Here is a 25427-nt window from a genome sequence, read left to right as displayed (position 1 = left end):
TGAGCAGTTCACCTTCCCTGTTGAACACACAGACAACCCCTGGTTTGCTTTACTGAGTCATCTCATGGTTTGCAGAACTTCTTTAAGGCCAATCGAGAATTCTTTTCGCAGCCTCCCTGAACTCCTCCCACACCCGGGTTTTTGCTTTGGCGACTGCCATAGCCACAATCTACAATCTACAATATCGACAATTTTCAATGTTTTTCTTCACTTAAAAGACAAGGCAGGCTTAATATTTCTGTATGTCCTTATTGTCAGCAGTTCCCATGAAAATACTAAGTACATCAGTACAATTAAACATTGACCATACTGACAGCTATTACCTTTGGAGTATGACCATCCTCCCCCCGTGCACGAAGGCTATGTTCAAACTGCAGGCAAATCAGATTTGTTTTTCTTGAATCAGATCTTGAAGCTAGACTGTCCACTCTGTTATTTACAGGTATGAGATCTGATATGTGTGTTCATACATGAAAAACCTTTCTGCATGGGCTGCTACGGTTACAACATAGGCATCAGTAACTACATAGTAATGTAGGTGTTGGTGATGATGAGATGAAGGTCCGTCATTTTGCACTACAACCTTTTTTTTTTTTTTTTTTTATTGCTCTGCTAGTAGCAGCACGGATCTGTTCAGCTCTTCCCGCACTCTAGATTTGATGTTGTTGTTCAAAGTGACACTCTGAAATCCCATTTGAGCGGCCAGAGCATCTGGACTGAGACACATCTGTAGAAATTGTTTCAAACCACCTCTTTCCTGACATAAATCTGGATAAAATCTGGATGTGCCAAAAAAAAAAAAAAAAATTTGGGTTGGCAAACCAAACAAGGCCTAAGTGTCCCTTTTCCTGTGTGCTGTTCTGGAGCTGAAAGGAGGGTCATCATCTGAATGAGCCACACCTGGGCCCAGTGTGTTCTCTTACATCAGGCCCTCCTTCTCTCTGGGGGAGATCACCTCTCTCCAGGCTGCCTGACAACAGTCTTTGGTTACTTTGGTGTTGTTTTATTCATTTCTGCTTTTGTAGAGTAAAAAATTCTATTACCTTTTTCTGTAGTCGTCTGGTCTCCCTTTGTGTCACAGCCTTTGATTCAGGGTGTAACAAGAGGGGGCTTGTTCAGGATCAGACTCACCATGTTGGCAAGATGAAGACTGTGTGTTGATTTGGCGCATTTTGGTTTGTGCTGCTACCTCAGGTGACAAATGAGGGCTCGGCCAATTAGGTTATTTTGTTGGTATGTCTGTTTGTGCTCCCATCTTAGAAGGCAAATAAGTGTTCTTCTCAAAATGTCAACTTAATTGTTTCGGAATAAACAAGTGAAAATACAAACTGTGGTTTTGCATTTGAGCAACACTTACGGTATGTCATGATTGTAGCTCATATCAAAATGATAATGAAGAGGACATGACTGTTTGCATTTCATGAGTGATTTTAATGATTTAATGATTCATATCAATGGATATACAGTTTTCAATGGACACAATTATGACAGGGATTCCTCTTAACATGCATTATATTTTCATTGTCACATTTTTTAAAGTTGCTAACAGAGAAGATGACAGAGTGGCTGCTGCCTATTAGAGGCTTAAAGCTGATCAATGAAGCTTTAAACACACATGAATATTTTGAGTAACTGTTCATCCCATGCTATTGATTATTTGATTTGTATCTTTATCATTACCACCACCTGCAACAATAATATATGAGTCATGTGGCTGACCTCTCCTTAAGGCCTACTTTGAACTTTATTGATCTCACAGAGAGAACAACAAATGACCAATGAAGGTGCTGAGCTTCACATCATTGTCAAAAATCCAGGTGTGTACCCAGAGTCTCATGTACACATGGTCTCCCACTTCAAGCTGTAGAGTCATGCCATTGGTTGCTGTCTCATGGCGGTTTCCAGCCGCATGGTTCCACACAGACACCATGTGTACTCCATTCTTCATCAGATGCAGCGCCATTGTTCTAGTGGATTGGTGATGTCCGGAGAAGCTGAAGTAATAGATTCCTCTGACTGGAGCAGTGAAAATACCTGAGGATGGTCAACAAAGAGAGTAACATCACCATTTTATCTAGAGTCAAAGACTTTATTAATATACAGTACAGGCCAAAAGTTTGGACACACCTTCTCATTCAATGCGTTTTCTTTATTTTCATGACTATTTACATTGTAGATTCTCACTGAAGGCATCAAAACTATGAATGAACACATGTGGAGTTATGTACTTAACAAAAAAAGGTGAAATAACTGAAAACATGTTTTATATTCTAGTTTCTTCAAAATAGCCACCCTTTGCTCTGATTACTGCTTTGCACACTCTTGGCATTCTCTCCATGAGCTTCAAGAGGTAGTCACCTGAAATGGTTTCCACTTCACAGGTGTGCCTTATCAGGGTTAATTAGTGGAATTTCTTGCTTTATCAATGGGGTTGGGACCATCAGTTGTGTTGTGCAGAAGTCAGGTTAATACACAGCCGACAGCCCTATTGGACAACTGTTAAAATTCATATTATGGCAAGAACCAATCAGCTAACTAAAGAAAAATGAGTGGCCATCATTACTTTAAGAAATGAAGGTCAGTCAGTCTGGAAAATTCCAAAAACTTTAAATGTGTCCCCAAGTGGAGTCGCAAAAACCATCAAGCGCTACAACGAAACTGGCACACATGAGGACCGACCCAGGAAAGGAAGACCAAGAGTCACCTCTGCTTCTGAGGATAAGTTCATCCCAGTCACCAGCCTCAGAAATCGCAAGTTAACAGCAGCTCAGATCAGAGACCAGATGAATGCCACACAGAGTTCTAGCAGCAGACCCATCTCTAGAACAACTGTTAAGAGGAGACTGCGCGAATCAGGCCTTCATGGTCAAATAGCTGCTAGGAAGCCACTGCTAAGGAGAGGCAACAAGCAGAAGAGATTTGTTTGGGCCAAGAAACACAAGGAATGGACATTAGACCAGTGGAAATCTGTGCTTTGGTCTGATGAGTCCAAATTTGAGATCTTTGGTTCCAACCGCCGTGTCTTTGTGAGACGCAGAAAAGGTGAACAGATGGATTCCACATGCCTGGTTCCCACTGTGAAGCACGGAGGAGGAGGTGTGATGGTGTGGGGGTGTTTTGCTGGTGACACTGTTGGGGATTTATTCAAAATTGAAGGCACACTGAACCAGCATGGCTACCACAGCATCCTGCAGCGACATGCCATCCCATCCGGTTTGCGTTTAGTTGGACGATCATTTATTTTTCAACAGGACAATGACCCCAAACACACCTCCAGGCTGTGTAAGGGCTATTTGACCAAGAAGGAGAGTGATGGAGTGCTGTGGCAGATGACCTGGCCTCCACAGTCACCGGACCTGAACCCAATCGAGATGGTTTGGGGTGAGCTGGACCGCAGAGTGAAGGCAAAGGGGCCAACAAGTGCTAAACACCTCTGGGAACTCCTTCAAGACTGTTGGAAAACCATTTCAGGTGACTACCTCTTGAAGCTCATCGGGAGAATGCCAAGAGTGTGCAAAGCAGTAATCAGAGCAAAGGGTGGCTATTTTGAAGAAACTAGAATATAAAACATGTTTTCAGTTATTTCACCTTTTTTTCTTAAGTACATAACTCCACATGTGTTCATTCATAGTTTTGATGCCTTCAGTGAGAATCTACAATGTAAATAGTCATGAAAATAAAGAAAACGCATTGAATGAGAAGGTGTGTCCAAACTTTTGGCCTGTACTGTATATAGTAGTAAGTTTACCTGTCGAAGGGTTGTATGCGCCTGTGTTTGCTCCAAACGCCACCCGCTTACCTTGAGAGATCACATGAAAATGAGGAGTTATTATAATATTGTGTTTGTGTTGGTCAGCTCTCCCCACTGTGCTTTATATCCAGGAGATACCCTTTAAAATATACAAAATAAAAGGCTGTTTTCTTCATCTCTGATGGACCAGAACAAACATTTTTCCTATCTAACCACTTATCACTTTGGGTAAGAGGAAGGTTTTTTTTAATATTGTTTTCTGAACATTTATTCTTTTATTACTTTAATGGTGGCACCTCAAGGTCCAAAACAAATTTATTCTAAGGAAGACAATAAAGATCTTATCTTATCTATCTAACATGGTAGCTCTAAGATAAGAACAGAAAAACAAGATATAAAACAATAACGATGTAGAAGGACACAAGAAAGATAAGACAGCATGATACAGACACATATTTGCCACAGTAAAACGTGACACATGCCGATCTTTGAGGGTGAGTGAAGGCATTTGCACGTGATTGACGGCAGTGGCCTTCCACTTTGAGGTCAGATTTTTCTAGAAGCGTTGCCTTGCTGCCTGCAGGAGTCAGACTGTGGATGAGTCACTATGGTCTTGGAGGTAACAGTGAAGAAAAGACCTCACTATCCACAGACTGAAATAGACTAAATGCTCTGCTTCTCACATTGAGTGGGAGGACATGGCAGACACACAGAGGTGCTGTCAGCTCCCACACATTCACCCAACATCTAATCTCCATTTTCAGCCTATATACTCGTACACTTGGGCCTGTGAATGAGTGTGTGTGTGTGTGTGTGTGTGTGTGTGTGTGTGTGTGTGCATACATGCATCCACTTTTATCTTCATGATTGTTTTTGAAAGGCTTCTGTTTCTTTTCTGGACAAAAACATATATAGTAATCTACAAATCTAACTTCATCAGACTTCAGGCTCTTGAGGCTTACAGTTTTTTACAGTTGATTACGCACTAAAATGAAAATTTTCACACAATTAACAGCGCTTTACACTCAAGAAGCAAAACACCTGTCCATAGTTGCACAACAATAAGCACAGACTCAGCTTCACACATTTTGCAAAACATTACACACAGTGATTTGCAAAACTCTACATGCATTATCACACCTTAGACACAGATAAGGATTGTGAGGTTACTTCCTTCTCATTACAAAGCACCTGCTTGCCAACGACCACACTAATGAACGAATTGGATAATCACATCCACCTGGTGTGGAAGCACACAGGTGCTTACTGTAAACCAAGTGGACCACATGCAGTACATTGTCGTTTGGGACAATGTATCTTTCCATCGATCTGGTTCCATGAGCACCCTGAATTTGCAGTCTTATACCTTCCACCATACTCCCCATTCCTAAACCCAATAGAGGAATTTTTATTTGTCTACACTTTACAGTAGTAAGAAAAACTACTATTTTGTTCTGATTTTCATTGTTGATCTGTTACTATAACTGAGTATGGTAAGAAATAAATATTTTCAGTCTGCAGCAGTGTGCAATCAGTGTTGTGTTTGTTCGTTGTATTTGTGTACCTCAAAGTAATCATGAAGAATGTTGTGGGTTTGACAATATCTTTTTGTCATCTAAATTATCCCTTACATAAAAATGTCTGGCAAAAAGGTCTAGCACTAGACCAGCTATTTCCTAAAATAGGGGTTTTTACAAATGTATTTTGTATTGATCACTGTAGTGTGTAACTGACTGCAATAGTGTCTGATCATTTGAAGACTGTGTTAGTGAGATGAAAACAAAACAGCATTTTTATAAATATGTGTATATGGTTTGACTGAAGTGTATATGTTTTGACTGAAGTGTGTCATTTTGCAAACAATCTAGGAGTTATGCAAATTGAGTGTGGTGTTTGGATAATTGTGTGAATATTTTGAAAAAAGGAGCCCTGTTTTCAAAATTGCATGTAAAGAAAAACTAATATGAGGATTTAAAACTGAATGTTTTCTTGGATATAGCTGCTATATCCTGTCTGTCCACAAGAGGGCAGGCAGGTACAACTGAGAAAGAGGAAAGAGGGTATAGAGTCCTATTTGATCCAGTATTTACTTACCAAAACACCTCAGATTTTTTCTTCAGTTGTAGCTCTAAAGAGATGGCATGCATACCACAATAAATGAACCTCCTTAAACTCAGTGGACAAACAATGTGTGTGAAGTGCCTTATTCAGTGTCTCTAATGGTTTAAATCACCAGGGGCCTCATTTATAACCATTGTGTACGCACAAAAAAGGGCTTGAAATGTGCGTACACCACTTTCTAAGCATAAAGTGGGATTCATAAAGAAAGACTTTACGAAGAAATGTGCATACATTTAGGGAAACTCTGACCCATGAGGTGGTGATTGTGGAAATTAGGTGAGAGGAATCATTATACACATAAAGATCTCTCACACATTTAAGCAAATGCAAATGATACCATTTTTAAATTCTTTTGGCTTTATCCCAACCCAGATCTGACTACAGACTACTATGACAACTACCTTGACATCACCAGTTGGTTTGTCGACTGCCACTTTGACGACTCAAGTTTGGCATTTTGACTGTCGCCATCTTGGTTTTTCTGGAACTAGCAGTGACCAAAGTTGGATGTGAGGGTGCAGCTGTTGGATGAGCAAGGGGTAGATCTGACTCACAGAGTGTGTGACACCTCACAGACAGCCTGTCACTCCAGCACTCCCGCCCTTAAATATGTGTAGCTTTCGAGCCTCAGTAGAATTTTAACAGATATTAGAAAATTGGGCTTTTTAAACATGGGACTCTGTGGAAATTTAATGTGTTTTGGAGCCAGGCTCAAGTGGCCATTTGATGAACTGCAGTTTTTGGCTTTGTTTTTCAGCCTCAGAGGTTGCCACTTGAATCTGACTCATGTTCAGAGTCACAGTCTGGTTTCTTTCCAAGGAGGTTTTCACATACGAGGAATCTGCATAGATTTATTGGGGTACTAACAATAAATGTAGTATAGAGGAAATTAAATAAAAACAATAAATAGATGAAAACAATTACTGCAAAAATCAACAACATAAACAGGGAAAAATTTTAAAAGGGTGAAATTGAATATTTAAAGAGAGATTGGGTGGGAGAGGCTTACAGTGCCACCTACTGCAGCAACAGTGGGGGAGTAGGTATTTTGATCAATAAAAATATACATTTTTCACTGATATCATTACATAAAGACCAAGATGGCCGTTTTCTTGTTTTAACTTGTGCTTTATATGGTTACATTAATAGCTTTGTATGTACCTCCAGGAGCAAATTTAATATTTCTAGATAAAATTCAGAACATATTAGATAACACTCAGACAGGGACTATAATTCTAGGAGGGGATCTTAATCATGCATTCAATAAACTCGACCGGCATAGTTTTAAAAAAGGAAGTTTTAAAGACCCTCCAAATAGGCTGAAAAAATTTATTTCATCAAACAATTTGGAGGATGCATGGAGATTATTATTCCCAACAACAAAAGATTATACGTATTATTTGCAAAGCAAGAAAAGTTATTCAAGAACTGACTACATTTTCATTTCAAGATCTGCACTCAATAATATACTGGGCTCAAAAATTCATGAAATTGTTATTTCAGATCATTCTCCAGTATCATGTTATGTGGTGCCAACAGAAAACAGACAAAGTGATCGAATTTGGAGAATGAATAGAGATGAATAGAAATGAGGGCTCGTCCAATTAGGTTATTTTGTTGGTATGTTTGTTTGTGCTCCCATCTTAGAAGGCAAATAAGTGTTTTTCCTCAAAATGTCAACTTAATTGTTTCGGAATAAACAAGTGAAAATACAAACTGTGGTTTTGCATTTTAGTAACACTTACGGTATGTCATGATTGTAGCTCATATCAAAATGATAATGAAGAGGACATGACTGTTTGCATTTCATGAGTGATTTTAATGATTTAATGATTCATATCAATGGATATACAGTTTTCAATGGACACAATTATGACAGGGATTCCTCTTAACATGCATTATATTTTCATTGTCACATTTTTTAAAGTTGCTAACAGAGAAGATGACAGAGTGGCTGCTGCCTATTAGAGGCTTAAAGCTGATCAATGAAGCTTTAAACACACATGAATATTTTGAGTAACTGTTCATCCCATGCTATTGATTATTTGATTTGTATCTTTATCATTACCACCACCTGCAACAATAATATATGAGTCATGTGGCTGACCTCTCCTTAAGGCCGTCTTTGAACTTTATTGCTCTCACAGAGGGAACAACAAATGACCAATGAAGGTGCTGTGGTTATTATCATTATCAAAAATCCAGGTGTGTACCCAGAGTCTCATGTACACATGGTCTCCCACTTCAAGCTGTAGAGTCATGCCATTGGTTGCTGTCTCATGGCGGTTTCCAGCCGCATGGTTCCACACAGACACCATGTGCACTCCATTCTTCATCAGTTGCAGCCCCATTGTTCTAGTGGATTGGTGATGTCCAGAGAAGCTGAAGTAATAGACTCCTCTGACTGGAGCAGTGAAAATACCTGAGGATGATCAACAAAGAGAGTAACATCACCATTTTATCTAGAGTCAAAGACTTTATTAATATATATAGTAGTAACTTTACCTGTTGCAGGGTTGTATGCGCCTGTGTTTGTGAACACATTCTTGTAGATCAGTGTGATCGCAGCATTAAAAGGTCCAACATTTCCAACATTGCCGAGAGTTGCTCCAAACGCCACCCGCTTACCTTGAGAGATCACATGAAAATGAGGAGTTATTATAATATTGTGTTTGTGTTGGTCAGCTCTCCCCACTGTGCTTTATATCCAGGAGATACCCTTTAAAATATACAAAATAAAAGGCTGTTTTCTTCATCTCTGATGGACCAGAAAAAACATTTTCCTATCTAACCACTTATCACTTTGAGTAAGAGGGGGGTTTTTTTAATATTGTTTTCTGAACTTTAGCATTTATTCCTTTATTACTTTAATGGTGGCACCTCATGGTAGCACTAAGATAAGAACAGGAAAAAAAAGATATAAAACAATAACGATGTAGAAGGACACAAGAAAGATAAGACAGCATGATACAGACACATATTTGCCACAGTAAAACGTGACACATGCCGATCTTTGAGGGTGAGTGAAGGTATTTGCACGTGATTGACGGCAGTGGCCTTCCACTTTGAGGTCAGATTTTTCTAGAAGTGTTGCCTTGCTGCCTGCAGGAGTCAGACTGTGTACAAGTGTGGATGAGTCATTATGGTCTTGGAGGTAACAGTGAAGAAAAGACCTCACTATCCACAGACTGAAATAGACTAAATGCTCTGCTTCTCACATTGAGTGGGAGGACATGGCAGACACACAGAGGTGCTGTCAGCTCCCACACATTCACCCAACATCTAATCTCCATTTTCAGCCTATATACTTGTACACTTGGGCCTGTGAATGAGTGTGTGTGTGTGTGTGTGTGTGTGTGTGTGTGTGTGTGTGTGTGCGCGCACGCATACACACATCCACTTTCATCTTCTGTTTCTTTTCTGGACAAAAACATATATAGTAATCTACAAATCTAAATTCATCAAACTTCAGGCTCTTCAGGCTTAATATGAGGAATTAACTGAATGTATTCTTGGATATAGCTGCTATATCCTGTCTGTCCACAAGAGGGCAGGCAGGTACAACTGAGAAAGAGGAAAGCGGATATAGAGTCCTATTTGATCCAGTAGTTACTTACCAAAACACCTCAGATTTTTTCTTCAGTTGTAGCTTGAAAGAGATGGCATGCATACCACAATAAATGAACCTCCTTAAACTCAGTGGACAAGTCCCATAAAAAATCTTTACAAGAGTGTGAGGGTAAATTGTCTGAACTCAAACAAGATTATGAATTATTACTGGTAAAGCGGGCCAATAACTACAGATTTAATTCAAATAAAGCTTTTTATTTAATGGCAAATAAACCGGGTAAGCACTTAGCAGCTTTAATAAAACAGATACAAGCCAAATCAACTATAATTTTGAAAGATAAGGATTCAAATGCATTGATCAGGAAAAACAAACTTATTAATGACACTTTTAAATCCTTCTCTGTAAATCTATATAAATCAGAAAATAAACATTTATCAGATCCAAGTTCTTTCTTAGACACAATACAATTAAAACAACTCCCTCAAGATAAAAAAGAGCAATTAAAATATCCAAGGCTGAAATAATACAAACAATTAAAACATTTGCACTCAAGAAAGCACCAGGAATGGACGGATTTCCTGTTGAATTTTACTCAACTTTTTGGAGCAAATTGGCTCCCTTATTCATTCAAATGACAAGAAACATGTCAAAAAATCCAGTCCTTCCTAGATCTATGTATCAAACTACAATCTCTGTTATATTAAAACCAGGTAAGTCTGGAGAGTCCCCTTCAGACTATAGACCTATAGACCAAAATCCAGAAGTTACAGGTGTTAATATAGGAAAACAACAGTATAAAATTAACTTATTTGCAGATGATCTTTTGTTGTATTTAACCAATGTTGAAAAGTCTATACCTCCTTTGCTTAAAATTATTTCTGAATATTTATCAGTCTCAGGTTACAGAATTAATATGGGAAAAACAGAAATAATAGTTGTAGGGAAGCATAAAAACATATCACAAGATTTAAAACAATCATTTAAGTGCACCACAAGTATTAAATATTTAGGATGTGTAATAAGTGACAACAAGCAACAGATATATAAAGAAAATTTTATTTCATCACTCAATAATATGAAATCTGAATTGAGTAAATGAATGAATCTTCCTATAAACTTAATGGGAAGAATCAATGTATTTAAAGTGACGTGGCTTCCAAAATTCCTATTTCTATTTTCGACAGTACCAATTACCCCACTGAAAGTATTCTTTAAAAAAGCTTATTCCATTATTACAGACTTCATATGGGCAAACAAAAATCATAGACTTAAAAGGAAGGTTTTACACCTTCCACAGTCAGAAGGCGGTTTTAATCTCCCAGATTTAGAATTATATCATCTTGCCACTCAAGCATTTTATCTACGACATGTAGTCAAAAATACAATAGCAGAACAATGGATTCATTTTGAAAATGCACAAGTTTATCCTCAAAATCTTTTTACTTATATATTTTCAAAGGATGCCAACATTAGTTCTGTCAATTTTATAGTAAGAAATTTAAACTGACCATTAAGCTGGTCTACATGGAAGGATAGAGGGATAGAAACTTAATGATTTAATGACTGGTAACAAATTTAGCTCCTGGAAAGACATGCAAAACAAATTTGATCTGTCTACTGTGGAGTTCTTTAGATACATGCAACTTAGAAGTCTATTTCAAACTTTTGATTTACCTGCATTTGGAGAGCAATCTGGAAGAAATTATATTTGATTCAGAAACTGGTAATAAATTAACAGGTAAAGTTTATACAATCCTGCAGAAATCCTATTCTGTAGACACTTTGCAAACTAGAATACATTCATGGAACCAAGATCTAAAAAGAAATTATATTAATTTAAGATGGAGGGAATGTTGGAATTTAACAACAGGTATTATGGCTAATGAAAAATTGCGTTTAATCCAATACATGCAATAATGTCCAGAACCTACTGTACAAGAGATAAAGTTTATAAATATGATAGTAGTATATCGGGGAACTGTTTTAAATGAGACTTACATTGATACATTGATTCATGCTTTTTGGGACTGTAGCAAAAGTAATAAGGTCTGGTTTGATATGGAATATTGGTTATCAGAAGTACTGGGGGTGAACTTTAATTTCAATCCATCAGCCTGTATATTTTAAGATATGTTACAAGATACAGTGAGGTACCCACAGAGATGGATTATTCTTTTCTCATCAATTGTATTGAAGAAATTGATACTTAAACATTGGAAATCCACATACCCTCCTACGTTATTACACTGGAAAAAAAGAGATGTGTTATTATTTGAACATGGAAAAGACAATAGCCATTGAAAATAACAAATTAACTCAATTTGAAATCATATGGGGAGAAGTAATACAAGCCTTGGGTATATAAAAACAATAAGCGCTTTATATTTAAACATAGATTTTTTTTTTGTCTTGTTAATTGATTATTGTTTACTTTTGTCAATGTTTGGTTTAATTGTAAAAACATGAATAATACAGGACATAATAATTTAAAGGACAGTACTGTTGTGGATATTTCAGTTGGGAAAGGATGGTGATACTCGATAGAGAGGAATGGAATTTAAGTTATTTAACTTGATCATTCATAAAGATACTGATGTTGGGCTTGTCTATCTGATATGTGTGTTGTGGTTTGTTTTGTTTTGTTGTATTTGTCGATAAGATTGCGGGTCTTTGTTTTTGTTGTTTTGTATGTTGTATATACTTGAAAAAGTAAATAAAATCTTATAAAAACAAAGATTTATATTTGACTTTTGACTCAGAAATTAAAAATCAAGTTGGGCTTCCTGTATGGAATATATCTGGCTTTTTTGGTGTTGATTTTGTAAGCTGGTTGTGTGGTTGTCTGATTAAGAATGTTTCTTGTTCTCAGGTCTCTTTCTGAAAAAGATACGACACGAAAATTAAAGGAGAAAAAATATCTTAGTGTTATTACCTGCATTCTCTTGCTTCAGAAGCTCAAGTTGTTTTTCAGCTTTTGTCACTCTGGTCACCAGGTCTTGAATCCTGTGGTCACAGGAATGGTCTAGGATATGAGTGTGGACAGCCTCGGCCACAGGCAGGCAGAGGAGGCATAAAGCCAGCGTAGCCACTGAGGTCTTCATCTTCTCTTCTGTTTGTCTTGAATGGGTGATGAGCAGTTATGTTTTATTTGACCAGCTAGTTGCTTTATATACAATGTCGAGGCGGACATGACTTTGCATTTAGCAGGATAAAAAACCTGTTTCTCAAGGTGCCACGAGATCTTCCTTAGAAACTGTATTCATTTTTTTTTGTTGACCTATTACAACAAAAAAGAGGTGGAGTAAGTATTCTGGTCCATCACTGAGGTAAAAGTAGTAGAGCCACACTGTACAAATAATAAATGTCAGAAGCATAAGTCCAGCATTGAAATTGTTCAAGCTGTGTATTTTATAACAAAACATCATATTTTAGCTCTTTGTACGTTTTGTATATCAAATCTTAATTTTTTAGGGTGGGTCCCACTCACACTTTGGGCCCTTTAGCCTCTGCGGCAGGCCCAGTCAATAATATTTCCATGATCGCAGTGAAATTAGAAGAACAATATTTCACCTTGAAATGTAGAGGAGCAGAAGTGCTTAGGCCTGTGAATGAGTGATGTGTGTTCCTGTTGGTGTGTGTTGCGTGGGTTGGATCGAACAAGCACAGACTTTCACCCAGGAGACCAGTATTTGTGGCCAAAGTCAATGTTGACTGCTTTTAACAACATGGCATAGTATGCTAGTGTGTGTAGTATGCTACGCTACTGACATGTGATGTGACTTATGACATCTGTCCAGGGCTGCTGCTGGCCATTTTTGTGCCCTAAACATAATTACTCTGTTGTTATGCTCACACATAACAGAAGAAAAGTCACAAAACTTTATAAACTCTGCATATACAGTACAGGCCAAAAGTTTGGACACACCTTCTCATTCAATGCGTTTTCTTTATTTTCATGACTATTTACATTGTAGATTCTCACTGAAGGCATCAAAACTATGAATGAACACATGTGGAGTTATGTACTTAACAAAAAAAGATGAAATAACTGAAAACATTTTTTATATTCTAGTTTCTTCAAAATAGCCACCCTTTGCTCTGATTACTGCTTTGCACACTCTTGGCATTCTCTCCATGAGCTTCAAGAGGTAGTCACCTGAAATGGTTTCCACTTCACAGGTGTGCCTTATCAGGGTTAATTAGTGGAATTTCTTGCTTTATCAGTGGGGTTGGGACCATCAGTTGTGTTGTGCAGAAGTCAGGTTAATACACAGCCGACAGCCCTATTGGACAACTGTTAAAATTCATATTATGGCAAGAACCAATCAGCTAACTAAAGAAAAACGAGTGGCCATCATTACTTTAAGAAATGAAGGTCAGTCAGTCCGGAAAATTGCAACAACTTCAAATGTGTCCCCAAGTGGAGTCGCAAAAACCATCAAGCGCTACAACGAAACTGGCACACATGAGGACCGACCCAGGAAAGGAAGACCAAGAGTCACCTCTGCTTCTGAGGATAAGTTCATCCCAGTCACCAGCCTCAGAAATCGCAAGTTAACAGCAGCTCAGATCAGAGACCAGATGAATGCCACACAGAGTTCTAGCAGCAGACACATCTCTAGAACAACTGTTAAGAGGAGACTGCGCAAATCTGGCCTTCATGGTCAAATAGCTGCTAGGAAACCACTGCTAAGGAGAGGCAACAAGCAGAAGAGATTTGTTTGGGCCAAGAAACACAAGGAATGGACATTAGACCAGTGGAAATCTGTGCTTTGGTCTGATGAGTCCAAATTTGAGATCTTTGGTTCCAACCGCCGTGTCTTTGTGAGACGCAGAAAAGGTGAACGGATGGATTCCACATGCCTGGTTCCCACTGTGAAGCACAGAGGAGGAGGTGTGATGGTGTGGGGGTGTTTTGCTGGTGACACTGTTGGGGATTTATTCAAAACTGAAGGCACACTGAACCAGCATGGCTACCACAGCATCCTGCAGCGACTTGCCATCCCATCCGGTTTGTGTTTAGTTGGACGATCATTTATTTTTCAACAGGACAATGACCCCAAACACACCTCCAGGCTGTGTAAGGGCTATTTGACCAAGAAGGAGGGTGATGGAGTGCTGCGGCAGATGACCTGGCCTCCACAGTCACCGGACCTGAACCCAGTCGAGATGGTTTGGGGTGAGCTGGACCGCAGAGTGAAGGCAAAGGAGCCAACAAGTGCTAAACACCTCTGGGAACTCCTTCAAGACTGTTGGAAAACCATTTCAGGTGACTACCTCTTGAAGCTCATGGAGAGAATGCCAAGAGTGTGCAAAGCAGTAATCAGAGCAAAGGGTGGCTATTTTGAAGAAACTAGAATATAAAACATGTTTTCAGTTATTTCACCTTTTTTTGTTAAGTACATAACTCCACATGTGTTCATTCATAGTTTTGATGCCTTCAGTGAGAATCTACAATGTAAATAGTCATGAAAATAAAGAAAACGCATTGAATGAGAAGGTGTGTCCAAACTTTTGGCCTGTACTGTATGCGCAGATATGTTTTAAGCTTAAGTGTCAAAAAACTTCTCTCAGCAGAAGTGAACTGTGATAATAACCTAAAAATGACCTCACAAACTGAGAGAGTTAATGCAATATGTATGATGATGGATGATGATCATAATAGGCTGTTATGGTGCCCCCTTCAGCACTGATGCCCTACACACAGCACATGATGCGTGTACCCTTAGGGTTGGCAGTGCATCTGTCACATACACCACGTTACCTTTGTAACAGAAGTACTAATTTAAGGGGTGTCAGTGGCTTCGTGGTAGAGCAGGCGCCCCATGTACAAGGCCATTGCCGAACGGTCTCTTGGAAGTCGTTGGAACTTATTCTGTTGTGAAGATAGAAAGAATTGGCTAAAATGTAGTGTAACAATATGTTAACCTTTCCTGGCTCAGCGTCCGAACCGTGGCTGGGAGGCACAGGGGAGACTTACTAGGCTGCTCCAGGGCCGAAGTGTCTGATCGTCTTCGGGGTTAACTCCCTACACTTTTTGTTCAACAGGTGGCAAGCATCCCCCCCCCCGCGCACACACCTTGCGCACTGAGCTATTCCCTACTGATTTACGTCACTCCTATAACAAATAGTACAGTCACCTGGCTCATTGTGTTGGTAGTAAGTTTTCTTTTCGTATGTGAAGACTCCCCTTAAAAAAGCTCCTGTGCACAGTGCAGAAACATCCTGTTCAAATACATGCACCATCCCAGTTTCTGTTATCATTTCATTATTTGCTTTAACGAAATGTTTCCAGAGAAAAACTAAGTGGACTGCAACTAGAATTGGCTGTATGTGACTGGGTCAGTTTTTAATAGAGTGCTGTGTTTGTTTTTAATTTTGTTGTGTAATTGTTTTTTAGTGGGTTACAGTAGTTTTTATCCAACTGGCCCTGAACTGCTCACGTCCTCCAGCAACAATCAGCAGCATTGACGCCAGGTGTGCAGCAGCCTCTGACAAAATGGTTTAAGCAGCGGCAGAGCAGACAACAGGGGAGATGCCACGCAGAGAGACACCACGCAGCGACAGAGACACCACGCAGCGGGAGAGGCGACTCGGAGCAGACCAGCGGAAAGGGGATCACCACTGCCGTACGAGAACCTCCAGGAAGCTAGCAGGACACTAAGCGGGGACGTGGTGCCAGGCCTGAGAAGTGACACGCGAAGCGGGACAACACGACCGGGGAGAATAAGCCTCGCTGTCGACTGGATTGGAGGGGAAGCAACGTGGGATAATAGAGGGGTGTGGTCGCGATGCACCCCTCTTGCAGCTAAGTACCCTCCATACTCATTTATCCAGGCATTTTAACTTTGTGCATTGCCTTTTTAACTGTGGGGACTTTTTAGTGAGTGTAGGGGCCATTTTTATGTGAATGTATGTAAGCACCAAATTGAGCCAGCAGGGGTCCTCATTGTGTTGGGTGTAACTTCCTACATAGGTAGGAACTTTCTGACAGGTGTCAGGTGTTGCTAGACGGAGGAGCACACAGTTTTTCGACCGCTCCGCTCCGTCACGTTTTCTTGTTTGTTTGGTGAAATAAATATGGACTTTATCTGCAGTTAATGGATTCTTGCACGTTATTGAAGATCCTGGAGACGGTGAGAAATAAAGAAAGCATCCAATGAAGACGCATAGCCAGACTCTGTTCGTTTCATTAGACACAAGTTATAGTCGTACGGTAGCAAGCGCGTCGATTAAGTTTTGCTAAATGATGCCAGAAGAGCTTCATTACCAGGCGGCAAGAGATGTCACAGACAACGGAGCAGTTTCCAGCTAGCCTGAGTGTCAGACTTAAGCTCCCAGAACGTTCAGTCTGACATTGCCTCCATTGAAGGTGATTTACAAGGGGGAGGGAATTTGATTTTTTCCCTAACCAATTAGTAGAGATCAACGACTCACCCAGAATCTGACGTCATTAGTATTCATGCCTCGGGGGTGCCGAAAACAAGCGAGCATTGCCCGTTTAAAGTGTCTCCGTTGTCGTGCACGCCCAGCTGCATCGTCGTTAAATCCAGTTTAGCAGCTTTCTTAATTTGGTCCTCCATAAACGCGAGTAGTGGCGAAATACCTCGATAACATCGTTAATGTGGTCTGTAGGATCTGTAGCGGTCGCCATTGTTGCTATCCTCACCAGTTACCCACCGGCGTACAGCTGATTGATTGATTGGCTAATCGCTAGACCCGCCCAACCCCCGGCGTTCATTGGTCCGTCCATTGTTTGGACGAGATAAATCACAAATTCATTGCAGTATGCCAGACCAGAGATGCAAGCCTACTCAGTTGAGTGGGCGGGGTCTATGGTCTGGAACCAGGCTAGTTTCCAGCTGATGGGCATTGTACCTACCTGAGCCCACCTGTTTACAGTCAGCTGTCGGTGAGAGGACACCGGGGGACCGGTCAGAGGACGTCGACACCTGCTAATGCTGTTAGCCACAGCACTTTTCTTTGTTTGGAGCCGAGCCACGCCAGCCTGAGGACATCAGGAGCCGATCTTCACACAGCGGCAGTTCGGGAGTCATTCACCGGGCTCATCATGGCGCCCAACGTGAGTAGTAGTGCTACAAAGTTATAAATGGCCATTCATGTTTGTGTGTACACTTGTTCGCTACATACAATCGGGGTGTAAATCCAGTGCATTGGTGGTCAAAGGGGGAGGACAATAAACTTCATTAACTTTGCGCGTGTGGGGAAAATCATTATGGATATGCGTGAAACGGTGGACAAGCCTGCTGAGGCTATTGCGCAATTGGCTGAGATGAACATTAATACTGGTGTCATTGGTACGCAAAAGGACAAAGAAAAACGTGTTGTAAAAATGACTGCTAAGGCTTTTGCTGAAAAGTGTGAAAGGTTGCAAGCTACTAGGAAAGCTAAGCTAAACAAAGGGGTCCATGTCATTGGTTCGACAGCCCATTGGTTCGACATCCCATTAGTCCGACTGTCCGCGGTGCTGAACGGCTCGCAGCGGGCGTATGTTGTGCCGTGACCGGCTTGAGGCAGAGCAGGCTCAGGGCTTATGTGTTTGTCACTTTCTTTTTCATTTTAACCCACACCATGATCTTTTCCTGACCCTAACCAAGTGGTTTTTGTGCCTAAACCTAACCAGACCTTAACCACAGGGCATCGTGATGATTTCGGAACGGACTTCGGAACAATGAGTTTAATATGGTCGGAACAATGGGATGTCGAACCAATGGGCTGTCGGACCAATGGGCAGTTCCCAAACAAAGCAGGTAATTTAAGAGAAAAAATGCATGTGCTTATGCAAAACAATGACAAAATAAAGGTACAGTGTGCACTTGATGATCTTGTCAATTTGTGTGATGAAGTTAAATGTGTTCATGGTTCTTTGGTGAATATTTTACCTGATGATGAGGAAAAGGAAAAACACAACATATGATTCATAGCAAAAATGATATGCAATCATGAATTCATTTCTGGTGTGAAGCAATGGTTATCAGGTGCTGAACAAGCATTGCATGATGATGATGATGATGATGATGATGTGAAGCCAGAGAACAGTGTTTCAAATGTGGCTAGCAAACACTCAAGCAGAAAAAGTTCACACAGTGGAAAATCAAGCACTACTTCATCTGCAAGAATTAAAGCAGAGGCTGAAAGAGCTGCGTTGCTTGCTCATGTTACAGCTTTACAGAAGATGCATGCTTTGGAGGAGCAAGAACAACAGCTGAAAAGGAGAAAGGAACAGCTTGAGCTGGAGGCTAAGCTTGCTGCATCCTCTGCTAAGTTAGCAGTGTTAAAGGCCTTTGACACTCGCAGTGTTTCCAAAGCACCATCAAATGCAATGAATTCATATCTGGACAAACAAAAGACAACTGCTGCTAACAAGCTCAACCCAATGGCAAAGGAGTACAGACCGGTAAGGCAGAGCAAATGGGAGCCAAAGGACTGGTCACTGCCAACAAATGACCCACCACCAACTGCTATGCTAACACAGGAGGCTAGTCAGCAATACACAGCTGGGCTAAAGCAGGGTATGGATTCAAAAATGCAAAACATCTATTCCACAACGCAATTGGATGCATCCGTACAACCTTTGGAACCCACACTGTTTAATGCTCAGCCAATGGAGGAAAGGCAATTTGGAAATATCTGTGCCATAATGGAAAGGCAGAATGAAATAACATCAGCGCTTGTACATCAGCAACGTTTAATGTTATTACCAGCAAGAGATATTCCAATATTTGAAGGGGATCCTCTCCAATACATTTCCTTCAAAAGAGCATTTGAGCAAGGAGTGGAGGAGAAGGTCAGCAGAGGCGACTGCTTGTATTACCTCAAACAGTTCACCAGAGGGCAGCCAAGGGAACTGGTTCGGAGCTGCCAGCATATGGCTCCAGAGCATGGCTATGCTCAGGCAAAACAGCTGCTTAAAGAGCACTTCGGCAATGAGTACAAGATCGCCACTGCATACACTGAGGTTTATGCTTGGCCTACAATAAAGACAGAAGATGTAAATGCTTTACAAGCTTTCTCTCTGTTTCTGCATTCGTGTTGTAATGTCATGGAGAAGCTGCAGTACATGCGAGAATTGGACATTCCAAGTAATATGAGAGCTGTCATGTCTAAGCTGCCATTTAAGCTGAGAGAGCGATGGAGGACTGTTACACATGACATACTGGAAGCATCAGAACAACGAGCTTTGTTCAAGGATCTGGTTGCCTTCATTCAAAAGCACGTCCGAATACTATCTGACCCTCTCTTTGGTGACATTTGGGATGTACCATCTGGACCATCTAGTTCTAAGGTCACCAACAGGATGAAGTCAGAACCAGTGAATAAAATGAGAGGAAACAGCTTTGCCACCACCATTACACCAGTGCAATCAGTTGAGAGCTCCAGAGACTCAGAGGTGGATTCACAAGCACATGGCTCTGCAGTGACGTTAACTTGTGTGTGTTGCTCTAGAAGTCACTCATTGGATGTATGTCAGCAGTTCGAAAAGAAGAAACACCGAGATAAAATAAGGTTTCTAAAGGAAAAGGAGCTTTGCTTCGGATGTTTATGTGCTGGGCACAGGAGTTGAGACTGCGACAACCATTTGACCTGCAGGATTTGTGGTCAAAACCATCCCAGTGTGCTTCACACTGACAAAAAGGACAGAGTTAAAGCAAACACAAAGTACTCCAAGGAGCCTGTGGCATGTAACATCACAGCATCTCATAAAACTTGTGGTCATACAGGGGCCGGAGACGATCGCTGTCTTCTTTCCATCCTCCCAGTCCGAGTTAAGGCCATCAAAGGAGACCGTGTAATAAACACCTATGCCTTCTTGGATCCTGGCAGTACGGCTACCTTTTGTTCAGAGCAGCTCATGCAAAGGCTCAGTCTTGTTGGTAGACGAACCAGTTTTCGCCTTCAAACTATGGGACAGGAACAGGTTGTTCCAGCATATTCACTATCTGGTTTGGAAATATCTGGTTTGGAGACCAACCTTTTCTATAAACTTCCTGAAGTCCTCACCCAGAGGAAGATGCCTGTAAACATGGACAACATTGTGACTGAAGGAGACCTGGCAAAGTGGCCCTACCTATCGAAGGTAAAAATTCCCAGCATAAAGGCTAGCGTGGATTTGTTGATTGGAAGCAACGCTCCCAAGATGTTGGAGCCTTGGAAGGTTATAAATAGCCAAAGGGAAGGCCCATATGCTATAAGAACAGCATTGGGATGGGTCCTTAATGGTCCTTTGCAAGGAAATGGCAGCAGCTTGGAAACTGAGGTCTCTTCAGTAGTTGTCAACAGGATTTCTGTGAGCAGGTTGGAAGAAATGCTGAGTGAGCAGTACAACCATGACTTTAACGAGAGAGCTACAGAGGAAAGGGGACTCTCGAGAGAGGACATGAAGTTCATGGAGATTGCTGAAAGGTCTGCAACACTCAAAGATGGTCACTACAGCTTGAACTTGCCCTTTAAGAAGGATGATGTGTCTCTGCCCAACAACTTCTGTCGTCAAACAAAGGCTACTTGGTCTGAGAAGGAGGTTCCTCAACAATGAACAGTTCTATGAGGAGTACAAAACATACCTCAACGGAATGATCAGTAAGGGCTATGCAGAACAAGTACCGGCGCAGCAGCTTGATCGTGGCAGTGGCAAGACCTGGTATATCCCTCACCACGGTGTATATCATCCTAGGAAGAGGACTCTGCGGGTGGTGTTTGATTGTGGTGCAGCATGCTAGGGAACATCATTGAACCAACAGCTCTTGTAAGGTCCCAATCTCACAAGTACGTTGCTTGGGGTCCTCATTAGGTTCAGGCAAGAACCAGTGGCAGTAATGGGTGACATCCAAGCAATGTTCCATCAGGTCAAAGTTGCAGAGGAAGACAGACTTCCTGCGCTTTTTGTGGTGGCCAGAGGGAGATCTGACCAAGGAGCCTGCTAAGTTTCGCATGACTGTCCATCTGTTTGGTGCTGTGTCCTCTCCAAGTTGTGCCAGCTTTGCTTTAAGGAAAATGGCAGATGACAATCAAGGAGGACAAACAATAATCAGGCCGACTTTCCAGCTGCAGTGGTTCAAACAGTCAAGGAGAACTTTTATGTCAATGACTGTCTGAAGAGGAAGCCACCCTCCTGGTCAAAGATCTCACTGCCCTCTGTCAGAAAGGAGGTTTCACTCTGACCAAATGGATCAGCAACAATCGCACCATATTGCAAAGTCTGCCTGAGGAACACAGAGGTAAAGAGCTGAGTGAACTCGATCTGGACAGAGACAAACTGCCTGTCGAAAGAGCTCTCGGGTTGCAGTGGTGCGTTGAGACTGATGCATTCAACTTCAAGATGGAGGTCCAACAAAAGACTTGCACCAGAAGGGGAATGTTGTCCGTCTCTAGCTCTGCTCTCTAGCTTTGCAGAAGAAATCTTGGATGGGATGAGATCGTTCCACAGGACATCTTGCAGCAGTGGACAAGATGGATGGAAGAACTGGATATGCTGTCTGAGTTTAAGGTGGAAAGGTGCATTAAACCGAAAGACATCTCATACGTGCTCAGCTACATCATTTCTCGGATGCCAGTGAAGCAGGATATGGAGCAGTCACTTACCTCAGGATGCAGAATGACAAAAATGACATCCATGTTGCATTCCTGATGGGTAAGGCCAGAGTTACACCTTTAAAGACTGTCACCATTCCTCGCTTGGAGCTGACTGCTGCTGTTCTGGCTGTTCGTGTTGACCTCATGCTGAAAGCAGAGCTGAAGCTCCAGCTGCAAGAATCAGTCTTCTGGACGGATAGCACTTCTGTGCTAGAAAGTTAAGATCAGACACGCCAAAGGGACAAGCTTTGTCAGCAATGGATCTTTTGGAGGCCGAGCTTGCAATCATTCAGTACTATCAGCAGCAAAGGTTCAAGGAAGAAATTGCTGCCCTATCAGCTGGAAAATCTGTGTCAAGAAACAGCTCTATTTACAAACTGGATCCACATCTGGAGGATGGATTTCTGAGAGTAGGAGGACGATTGAGTAAGGCAGCTTTGCCAGAAGAAAGCAAGCATCCGCTCATTTTGTCAAAGGATCAGTACATCTCCACACTCATATTGAGGCATATTCACCAACAAGTGGGTCACAGTGGAAGAAATCACACTCTGTCAAAGCTGCGCAATAAGTTTTGGATAACAAATTCCAGTGCAGCTGTGAGGAAAATCATATCGCAGTGCTACTTCTGCAGGTGGTATAAGGGAAGGATAGGCGAGCAAAAAATGGCGGACCTACCAAAGCAAAGGCTTCTTCCTGATCTCCCTCCCTTTACAAATGTCGGAGTAGATTACTTCGGGCCTTTAGAAGTAAAGAGGGGTCGGCGTCTCTGTAAGCGTTATGGTGTTATCTTTACCTGTCTTGCAAGCAGAGCCGTTCATTTGGAAGTAGCTCCATCCTTGGATACTGACGCATGTATTAATGCTTTACGAAGGTTCATCAGTCAAAGAGGACAAGTGTCCAGTATGCGTTCAGATAATGGAACAAACTTTGTGGGAGCAGAGAAAGAGCTGAGAGAGGCGTTGGCATCATTAAATCACAACCTGATACAGGGAGTTCTGTTGCAAGATGGCATCCAGTGGAGCTTTAACCCACCTTCAGCATCACATCATGGTGGTGTCTGGGAACGTGTCATTCGGATGGTGAGGAAAGTTCTGACTTCTGTGTTACATCTGCAAACTCTGGATGATGATGGACTCCATACAGTTTTGTGTGAGGTTGAGTCTATTTTGAATGGTCGCCCCCTCACCAAGCTCTCAAATGATCCCAATGACCTCGAGTCTCTCACTCCAAACCACATTCTCCTCATGAAAGGTAAACCAGTCATGTTACCTGGACTGTTTAACAAGGAGGATGTGTATGTGAAAAGGAGATGGAGATAGGTCCAATACATTGCAGATTTGTTTTGGAAAAGATGGGTACAGGAGTACCTCCCCCTGCTCCAAGAACGCCAGAAATGGAATCAAGAAAGGAGAAATTTTATTTCTGGAGACATCGTTGTTGTGATGGATTCTGCTGCTCCATGTGGATCTTGACTTCTGGGCAGAGTTTTGGAAACTTTCCCTGACAAAAAAGGATTGGTATGCTTGGTGCATCTCCAGACAAAGACAAACATCTTGGAAAGACCTGTCGCTAAGCTTTGCCTGTTGCAGGAGGCCACAAGCAGTTAGTGATGAGATACAGTGACCTCTGAGTTGAATAAGGTTATGTTTACAATTTTTGGGGTTTGTTTGATTCACTTTGTATGCATGTCACTTAAATTATGGCTCTATTGGTTTATATTTGAAAGAATTGTATGTCTGGTATCCATTCCAATTAGGGGCCGGAATGTAGGGGCCATTTTTATGTGAATGTATGTAAGCACCAAATTGAGCCAGCAGGGGTCCTCATTGTGTTGGGTGTAACTTCCTACATAGTTAGGAACTTTCTGACAGGTGTCAGGTGTTGCTAGACGGAGGAGCACACAGTTTTTTGACCGCTCCGCTCCGTCACGTTTTCTTGTTTGTTTGGTGAAATAAATATGGACTTTATCTGCAGTTAATGGATTCTTGCACGTTATTGAAGATCCTGGAGACGGTGAGAAATAAAGAAAGCATCCAATGAAGACGCGTAGCCAGACTCTGTTCGTTCGTCATTACGGATACACATGTAAAACTAGATGTGAGAACTTTCTGTTGTAGTTAGATGGTAATCCACAGTGATTAAGGCCATGGAAACAGACAACAGATTTGCAAACTTGCTGAAAAATCTTTCAATTAATATTTGGCAAAGTCAGCAGCTCCCCCTACTGGCCACACAGAGAATCAAACGATCCGCACACCAAAAGAGCTCCCGGGAGCTCTTTTGGTGTGCGGATCGCTTTTTTCTTTTTCTTTTTTCATACTTTTGATACTTTGTGATCCAGCACCCAACCCAGTGGGCTTCGGGGGTTTGTGCTTGTCCTATTTTTTATCAGACAGAGAATCAATACATACAACCTCAAAGAGTAGCCTGGCATGTTTTACCCATCAATGGTTTTTAATCTGAAATGGTAGCAAATTCAGCTACAAGAGCAGCCGGGGGTTGATTTACACTTAATATTCAAAGTGATATAGTACTAAGTGGGATACCGAATGTCATCTAGGCCAACAAAAAGTAACAAAATAAACCAGTCATTTACTGTAAACACAATCTGCTTTATTTTTTGTTTTAAATAAACTGCAACACAGAGGGGACAGTGGGCACAGTGGATGGAGCAAAGGATGGAGATGGACCTAAGATGAAAAACAACATAACACAACATAACACAACATGTAAGTAAGTAAGTAAGTAAGTAAAATAGTACAGCTATAGCTTGTAATAAGAAAACAATCTGCCCGTGGAACAACTGAAAATTGCTTGAGAAGTTTTGAAATAATATCCATTTGTCTAAAAACATGTCCCCTTTCATATGATTTATATCTTATATTAAAAATGATTCATCTCAGAATGTTCTGCAGTACACTGAGCAATTACAAAGGCTGTTGTGTTGATAACTTACCAGGTAGAGCTGAGGTTGCAACAGACACAGAGGAGACAGTGGGCACAGTGGATGGGTCAGAGGATAGAGGTGGACCTAGGATGAAAAACATGTCCCTTGTCATATGATTATATCTTATATTAGTATATCTTAATGAGATAATTTGACTAGAAATTAAATATATATGGTGACAGTTTTTCCCTCACCTGATTCATTAGCCTTGGCTGAGCCTGAGGTGAACTGCCCCTGGGCTAAGCCAGTGCCTCCTCCAAAATACTTTTAACAGTGCTCCTGGGAAAGTTTCATATAACTTATGAGCATAATAGGGAGTTGATGTAAAATGAATATATTTATTTACTCACATAAATTACTATGCTCTGCAGCAAACAACATATCTCAAACTATAAGTTAACTAAGTTAATTCATTAATGCAAAAACATATTGCTAGCAAACGTCAC

The 25427-nt window shown here is 41.1% G+C and overlaps 1 protein-coding gene across 2 annotated transcripts; it reads right to left on the bottom strand.

Annotated features, from left to right (window-relative positions):
* Positions 1-1416: 1416 nt before the first annotated feature.
* On the bottom strand, positions 1417-13060 carry LOC144465103 (complement C1q-like protein 2). 2 transcript variants are annotated; one of them, XM_078173282.1, is made up of 3 exons: positions 12376-13060; positions 8378-8500; positions 1417-2034 (listed from the first exon to the last, which is right to left on the bottom strand). In XM_078173282.1, exons 1-3 carry the CDS (start codon positions 12542-12544, stop codon positions 1754-1756), a joined length of 573 nt encoding a protein of 190 aa, XP_078029408.1. In that variant the 5' UTR covers positions 12545-13060; the 3' UTR covers positions 1417-1753. The 2 variants fall into 2 exon arrangements, with proteins under 2 accessions (XP_078029408.1, XP_078029407.1); XM_078173281.1 differs by lacking the exon at positions 1417-2034 and adding an exon at positions 7677-8294.
* Positions 13061-25427: the final 12367 nt, after the last annotated feature.

This window comes from Epinephelus lanceolatus, chromosome 12 (assembly GCF_041903045.1).
Source record: "Epinephelus lanceolatus isolate andai-2023 chromosome 12, ASM4190304v1, whole genome shotgun sequence".
NCBI classification, from domain to species: domain Eukaryota; kingdom Metazoa; phylum Chordata; class Actinopteri; order Perciformes; family Serranidae; genus Epinephelus; species Epinephelus lanceolatus.
Note: the sequence above shows the minus strand (reverse complement) of the source record. Positions and strands in the feature narration are given on the sequence as shown.